General features: G+C 41.0%; 1 protein-coding gene across 4 annotated transcripts in view; it reads left to right on the top strand.

The window, feature by feature from the left end:
• The first annotated feature begins 255 nt into the window (after nt 1-255).
• TRIM44 (tripartite motif containing 44) overlaps nt 256-8,534 on the top strand; it is a 113,978-nt gene continuing 105,699 nt past the window's right edge. For 2 of the 4 annotated variants that reach the window (XM_070383547.1, XM_070383546.1), the window contains exon 1: nt 256-1,262. In XM_070383547.1, the coding sequence (XP_070239648.1) occupies nt 603-1,262 (660 nt within the window). In that variant the 5' untranslated portion in view covers nt 256-602. The remainder of the gene's footprint in view (nt 1,263-8,534) is intronic. The other 2 variants (XM_070383549.1, XM_005890909.3) reach the window with 2 other exon arrangements.

The following is an 8,534-nucleotide window of genomic DNA, read 5'->3' as shown; positions in this document are numbered from 1 at the left end:
ACCTGTACACCTGCCTAGTGACCTGGAAAAGTCAGATTGACAACTCCAGAGAGCGAGTGGAGGAGGCCGGGGTGGATGGGGGGGCGCAATTCCCGCCTCCAGAGTGAGCAGAGTGAACTGGACACCTCTTCCATCTTTCCCCTCCTTGCGGGGATGCTGAGCCCCCGCGGGAAACGCAGAAAAGGACCATCGCCACTTTAAGTGACTCAGGAAGTGAAAGGAGGCCGCCTGATTGGGGGGAGGGGGGAGGCAAAGTGGAACCGGGGCGGCGCGGAGGTCCCGCGGCTCCGCGATCTCGTCTGGGGCAGCGGGAGGCCGAGCGGGCGGCGCGGCGCGGGGGCCGACGGGGGCGCGGGGAGGCCGCGCCGGAAGTGCCCCAACCGCGGGAGGAAGCGCAGCGGACGCCGAGCTGCCGAGCCGGCGGGGAGGCCCTTCGCTCCTCCGCCGGACGCGGGCTACCGGGAGCAGGCAGCAGCCGCCCCGAGGCTGCGGGACACAGCGCGGCCAGTCCCCGGGACGGGCCCGGCCTGGGGTGGAGGCCGCTCCGAGGCTAGACGGCGAGATCGGTAGCCCAGAAGCCCGGGCCGAGGCAGAGCCTCCACATGGCCTCCGGAGGGGGTGCGGCCTTCGAGGAGCTGCCGCACGACGGCACGTGTGATGAGTGCGAGCCCGACGAGGCTCCGGGGGCCGAGGAAGTGTGCCGAGAATGCGGCTTCTGCTACTGCCGCCACCACGCGGAGGCGCACGGGCAGAAGTTCCCCAGACACCATCTGGCCGAGTACGTTCACTGCGCTGCCCAGGCCTGGACCCCGGGAGCCCGCGGGGATGGGGCCGGGGAGGAAGCAGTCGAGGCCCCGGTGGAGAATGAGAAAGCCCTAGAAAACGAGGCGGGGGAAGGGATCGAGTCCGAGGAAGACAGTGAGCCCGAGGAAGAGAGCGAGACAGAGGAAGAGAGCGAGGACGAGAGCGAGGAAGACAGTGAGGAAGAAATGGAGGACGAGCAAGAGAGCGAAGCCGAGGAGGACAACCAGGAAGAAGGGGAATCTGAGGCCGAGGGAGAAACGGAGGCAGAAAGCGAATTTGACCCCGAAATAGAAATGGAAGCAGAGAGAGTGGCCAAGAGGAAGTGTCCGGACCATGGGCTTGATTTGAGTACCTATTGCCAGGAAGACAAGCAGCTCATCTGTGTGCTCTGCCCAGTCATTGGGGCTCACCATGGCCACCACCTCTCCACCCTCGATGAAGCCTTCGAGGAACTAAGAGTAAGTATTAGTCATTCGGAGCATAGCCTCAGAGGTCAGGACACGTGGGTTTCAACTCACGTGGCCTTCCTGTAGCCATATTCACATTCACCATGTTCCTAGAAAGCTGGCCTGTTCAACTTGTTGGGAGCAGTGCTTAATGGCCCCTTTGTGATTGAACTTTTTTGAGAATCAGATGGAAGTTCTGGACTCTGACCTGAGAAAAATAAATGTATACGCAAAGTCTAGGGTACAGTGTCTGGAAAATGACAAGCCTCTGGTCTTTGGATGCCGTTCCTTGGGATTTTGACTCCATTTAAGCCAGTTCCCACAGCATCTCCATTGTTGAGACTAGTGCCTTGACTTACGGTTCTTCATAAGGCAGTCATTTTGCCTACTTGAAAACGTAGCAAACCATAGTTTAGCCAGAGAACCGACGTATGTGGTTCCTCCGTAGTGAAGAGACTCCCTAAGGTTAGGTTTTGATGATAACTTTATGTGTGTTCCTGAGGTCCGGTTTAATTCTTCATCTTTGATGCTTGTTTGGAAAAGAGAATGAGAGAGTGAAGGCAAAATTCGTCTGGGAGTGGGGTTTCCCTGTCCTGTATCTTTTGCAGGAGGGCAGGGCCTTTATTTATCTTGAACCGTGCTGGTGTCCTGGAACAGTGTATGGAAATATTATAAATATTAATAAATATTTGTTGAATGAATGAATTTGAAGATGATTTGCCTTTTATTTATACTGTGGATGCTTACAATCAGTGAGAGAGACATCTGGAGTTAACCAGGCAGGAAAGTGAGTGATCAGTTCATTAGGTGATTAGTTCATTAGCTTATTGTCATTGTAACATCTTTTGTTTCTCTAAGCAACCTTGCAGTTGCTGCCACTGGGATAGCAAATACTTTGGTAAGGATATCTGCTATATTAGGATTTTCCCTCTATTTTAAAATTGTAAAATGCACCAAGTGTATAAAAACATGCACAGTCTCACAACTGTAAAGCAAATACTGTTGGAACTTCCACCTAGATGAAGAAATAGATTATTAGTAGCACTATTGAAGCCCAATGCCCTTTTTATAATTTTCCAGTTACAGCCATCTCCCTTTCCCTTAGGTAGCCATTATCCTGACTTTTGTGGTGGTAATTTCCTTGCTTATCTTTATACTTTTACCACATTTATGCATTTCTAAACTTATTTGAACTTGACACAGTTGATACTGCTCTTGTATTGTTATCATGCATTCTTTTGGAATTTGCTTCATTCTTTCAACATTGCGTTTGTGAGATTCATCCAGTGGGTGACTGTTCATATTCATTGTTGTGTAGAATTCCATTTTATAAATAATGCACAAGTTACCTGTTCTGTCAAGGATGAATATCTGGTTTCCAAATTCTGGAGCTTCTGATTATTGTAAATAGTGTTGATACAAGCATTCTTGTATATATCTCCTGCTGCACATCTACATACATTTAAATGGAATATCAACCTAGGAGTGTGATTGTTGGGTCACACACTATGCATATCTTCAATAATATTAGATGTTGCCAACTGTTTTCCAAAATTGTACCAATTTGCATTCCCATGAAGAGTGTAAGAGAGTTCCTTTTTCTCAGTATCTTCACCAATACTTGCTATTACAGAATTTTTAACTTTCGTCCGTCATATGGATATGTCATGGTTTCTTCTTGTTTAAAATTTAAAGCTATTTTGAATGTCCTTTGTGTTTTTCTTTTTTTTGCAAACTACTCATTCAGGTCTTTTGCTCATTTTTCATATGGGTTGTCTTTTTCTCATTAATTTACAGGAATTTATATACACACCCACACACCCACACACATATATATAACTGACTTCTTTGTTTTATGGATTACAAATATCTTCTACTCTCTTTTTCTTTTCATTTTTTAAAAAATTGTGCCTTGAACAGAGAAGTTCTTCATTTTAAGTTAATAAACTTTATCAGTAACTTCCTTTATCATTAGTTCTTTTTGTGTCTTGTCCCACTTAGTATTGATTCTTTGGGTAGTGGAGGTGGCGGCTCAACTTCACTTTTCACCCTGGACAGATAGCCAGTTGCTCTAGCAGCGTTTATCGAAAAGCCTTTCCTTTCTGTACTGATCTGCTGTGCCACCAGTCATCTATCAAATGCCTGTATGTGTGCGGTGTGTTTCTTGGCACTTCTGTTTTGTACCATTGATCTGTTAGTATATTCCTGCATGAGCAACATGTTTTCTTAGTTAGCATAAGTTAGTAACATGTCTTAATATCTGGTAGAGCAAGTCTGTCCACTTGGTTCTTCTCAAAGAGTGTCTTAACCAGTCTTGACCTTTTGCATTTCTTAGAATCATACCACAAAGTTCTATATTAAAAATAAAAAGAGTCGGCAAGACTTTTTTTTTTGTATTGTATTGAAATTATAAACCGATACAAGGAGAATTAATGCCATTACAAAATGAAGTCATCTGATCCATTTTTTTAGGTCTTTTACATTGCCTCACAATAAAGTTTTATAATTTTTTTTTTCTTGGAGATCTTATACATTACTGGGAAGTTTATTCATGGGTACTTACAGTTTTATAGTATTGTAAAAAATGTTTTTAATTTTCCCCCTAATTGTATATAGGAATATGATTAACTTTTATATACTGATTTTCATTTAAAGTGTCTTATGATTTTAATAGTAAACCTGTAAATGTATTCTACACACATTATCATATTATTTTCAAGAGGGACAGTTTTTGTTTCTTTTCAGTCCTTATGCTTGTTTTTTTTTTCCTCCTTGCCCTGATGCTGTGGATAGGCCCGCCAAATATAATGTTGAATAAAACTGATGGTAGGTATTTTTGCCTTGTTCTTAATTGAGGGATAATTCATAACATTTCACAAGTGTAGTATAACTTTTTTCCCACAGATATATTGCATCAGATTAAGAAAATTTCCCTTCTAGTCCAAGTTTAAGGGCTTTTCCTTAGTACTGAATGGATATTGAATTTTATCAAATGCTTTTTCTGCATCTGTCGCATGTTCATGTGATTTTACTCTTCTGCTGTGCTGATGTGATGAATTGCATTAATTGATATACTAAGTGATTTGAAAATCAGTATTATGTTCATATGTCTCAAAAACCTCTTTTTCACCTTTGGTAACTGCTTTTATTAGTTTTTTCACTTATTGTTCAAGTGTTTCTTTTTGCAAATACAGGTGTGTACATATATATAGTCTTATTTTCATCCTTTTTATTATAATATTTTTCAGTTAAAACAGTCTACCGTTTCTGAGGTAAACTCAACTTGGTTTTGATGAAGTGTCCTTATGTTTTTGAATTTAACTTATTAATAATTTATGTAGGAGTTTTCATTTATATTTATGAGAGAAATTGGCTTGTAAATTTCCTTTCTTGTAATGTCCTCTTGAGATTTTGCTATCAAGGTTATGTTGGCTTCGTAGTATGAGTCAGGATGTATTGCTTCTCATATATTTTCTTCCTGTTTTAATCCTCTGGAAGTGTTTGTATAAGATTGGAATATTTCTTCCTAGAATGATTGATAAAACTGACCAGGAAAGCCATTTGCATCTGAAATGAGAGAGAGAAAGAATTTATTTTGTTATTCTTTTATGGTATTTTTGACTATGGATTCAATTTATTTGATGGTTATATGCCTATGTAGGTTGTCTATTTTCCTTTGAGTCAATTTCGATAAGTTACATTTTCCTAGAAGTTGGTCCATTTTGTTTACATTTTCAAATATGCTAGTATAGATTTATGAATCATATCCTCTTGTTATCTTTTTTTCATACTGTTGCTATCCGCTTTATTCCTTTAAGAACAATAAGCATGTTGATTTATAGTCTGTCACTGATATTTCCAGTATGTGAAGACTTTGTAGATCTCTCTCTGCTAGCTATTGTTTTTGGTGGTGGTTTTCAGGTGTCATAATTTCCTTTTGTGCTTGTTATATTTGAGTAACTTTTCATTACCTTTAAAAAATTATTTTGGGGTATTTCCCAAGCGTTGGCATGAAGCTGGATTCTTCAAAAGAGGCTTTGAGTTTGCCTCTGCTAAGACCTAAGTGTACACTTGTTTAGGACCCCTTTGTTGTTTTCCTTCCGTCACTCAGTTCTGTCTGACTCTGACCCCATGGACTGCAGTACGCAAGGCTTCACTGCAGTCACTATCTGCAGTGATTTTGGTGCCCAAGAAAATAAAATCTATCACTGTTTCCCCATCTATCTCTCATGAAGTGATGGGACCAGATGCCATGATCTTCATGTTTTGAATGTTGAGTTTTAAACCAGCTTTTTAACTCTCCTCTTTTGCCTTCATCAAGAGGCTCTTTAGTTACTTTTCCCTTTCTGCCATAAGGGTGGTGTCTCCTGCATATCTGAGGTTACTGATATTTCTCCCGGCAGTCTTGCTTCCAACTTGTGCTTCATTCAGCTTGGCATTTTGCATGATGTACTCTGCATGTAAGTTAAGCGTGGTGACAATATACAGCCTTGACGTACTCCTTTCCCAATTTGGAACCAGTCTATTGTCCCATGTCTGGTTCTAACTGTTGCTTCTTGACCTGCATACAGGTTTCACAGGAGGCAGGTCAGGTGGTCTGGTATTCCCATCTCTCAGAATTTTCCATAGTTTGTTGTGATCCACATAGTCAAAGGCTTTAGCGTAGTCAGTGAAACAGAAGTAGATGTTTTTCTGGAACTCTTTTGCTTTATCTATGATCCAACGGATGTTTGCAATTTGATCTCTGGTTCCTCTGCCTTTCCTAAACCAGCTTGAACCTCTGAAAGTTCTCGGTTCATGTGCTCTTGAAGTGGCATCCCCCTCCCCCAACATCACTTTCTGCCTATAATCAAGTGCACATCCCAGTTTCTTGTGATCAGTAAATGTACTCAGATCAATAGAACTGTTTCTTATACTCTGCTTGTGTTAACATTGGAACAGTACTACTAAACCTTATTAGAATTTCACCAGTTTTTTCTCTGATGACCTCAGTGCCAGGGTCCTCTGGCCACATTGTAGTTTTTTGTTTTTGATCATGATAGTTTTGAGGAGTGCCAGTCAGGTATTTGGTAGACTGTCCCTCAGTTTGGATTTGTCTGATGTTTTTCTCATGGTGAAACTTGAATTGTGGGTTCTGGAGCAATAGAAATTCTCTTTTATGTTTTGCTTTCTTTAACTTAGTAGTATGTCTTGGAAATCACTCCATAGACCTCCCTATTTATTTATTTACTTAACTATTTCAGCTGAAAGTATTCCAATGAGTGTCAGTCATTAATTTTTTTTAGCTTTTTTAAAAAAATCATTTTTAATTGGAGGATAATCACTTTATAATATTGTGATGGTTTTTGCCATACGTCAACATGAATCAGCCATAGGTATACATATGTTCCTTCCCTTTTAAACCTCCTGGAATCTATAAAGATGGTATGATGGTTCTATATCCAGGGCAGGAAAGGAGATGCAGACATTAAATTCTTAATTTATGGTATTGTTTTTCAACTCTAGGGCACCTATTTGGCTTTTTTTTTTTTTTTTTTTTAAAGATCCATTTCTCTTTATCTTTTGGGGTCTGATTCTTGATTATTTGCCATATTTTCATGATTCTTCATCTCTCATCATTTTTCATTCAATGTTAGACACTCTTTAAAAGAACTCTAGATACTAGAGTCATATTTTCCCCCCTCACAAAGGGCATACCATTTGCTCTGAAAGGCAGCTAGGAAGAGGGGCTGATCATTTCTACCTAGTAAAAATTTGAACTTGGTCAGAGCTTGATTGCAGCATTAATTAGTTTCATTTCACGTCTGGTTTCATATCTTTTGAAGACAGTGTACATTTACCTATTGACAAGAGAGTAGGTCTCTTAGAATATTAAAAGTGTTTTGGCGTGATAATGTCTAGAGAAGAGAATCTTTGTTATACTGCACTTATTCTTTCACCAAATATTTACTGAGCATCAGCCAAGGGCGAGTACTTTCTAAGCGTTGGAAACAGCAAGATGGAAAAAGTCTACTTCTGCTGGAGCATACATTGTATTGGAAGGAAATAGAACAAATGGGCACATAAGCATGTAGTAAGTGATACAAAGAAAAAATGAAACAACATTGTGGGTTTAGAGAGGGACAGAAGTATCCTAGTTCTGCCATTGGCTTGTAGACCCTGGACAAGTTACTTAACAGTTGGCTGTGTTTTTATATCTCTAAAATGGGTATAAAGTTAAGAAATAGTGTTTTGTGAGAGTAAAATAATCTAGTTTGTGATAAAACTTTAACAATGCTTAACAACTTTAACAATGCTTAACACATTGTTGCTGCCAAGTCGCTTCAGTCGTGTCCGACTCTGTGCGACCCCAGAGACAGCAGCCCACCAGGCTCCCCCGTCCCTGGGATTCTCCAGGCAAGAACACTGGAGTGGGTTGCCATTTCCTTCTCCAATGCATGAAAGGGAAAAGTGTAAGTTAAGATGCTCAGTCGTGTCCGACCCTCAGCAACCCCATGGACCGCAGCCTTCCAGGCTCCTCCGTCCATGGCATTTTCCAGGCAAGAGTACTGGAGTGCGTTGCCTTCTCCAAACACATTGTAAGTGCTCTTTAAATGTTAGCTGTTGTCTTTGTTACTATTATAGGAGGAGTCTTGCTAAATGTATAAGTTTAGAGTTAAGAGGAATTTAAACAATATATGTTTTGAGATCTCAATGCCAGACTGGACCGTGAGTGGCTTATGTTGGCAGTAGAAGATCAAATTGTTGCCAAGGGCTAGAGTAAAGCAAACTTAAGAGTTGGCAGGCCAGAATGGTCAGAAAACCAGGGAGATGGTAGAGCAAGAGGGGATCTAGGCAGAGGCAACCTGAAGGCTAAGCCAGAAGGACTAAGGCAAACACCTCGAAGGGATGAGTTTAACCCTTAATCTCTGAAATGACCTTTAAAGTCCTGCCTTTCCTCCTGTACTGTATTTCAGTTTGGCTCCAGAGGATTTGGTCTCCAAAGGATTCTATGGGTCCAAACTTGTATTGAGCCTGTGCTCCAGCTTTATCATAGAAATACAGTTACACAGCCCATATTATGACCTCTCATCTGGCTCAGAACATCTCATCTCAGATACGCAGGTTTCTCTTACTGTGACCATAGTTTCTTATTGTGAAAATAGGTCATGGAGTCTTAACAAAGGAGCTTGATCTGGTTCATGGATATTTTCATATGAAAATTATGTTGCCATGGGAATTTGCTTTCATAGCTATAGTTAATGAATTGTTTTGGTTGAACAATGTAAGTGCAATTACATATAT

The sequence above is a fragment of the Bos mutus genome, chromosome 15 (genome assembly GCF_027580195.1).
Source record: "Bos mutus isolate GX-2022 chromosome 15, NWIPB_WYAK_1.1, whole genome shotgun sequence".
In the NCBI taxonomy this organism is placed as follows: domain Eukaryota; kingdom Metazoa; phylum Chordata; class Mammalia; order Artiodactyla; family Bovidae; genus Bos; species Bos mutus.
Note: the sequence above shows the minus strand (reverse complement) of the source record. Positions and strands in the feature narration are given on the sequence as shown.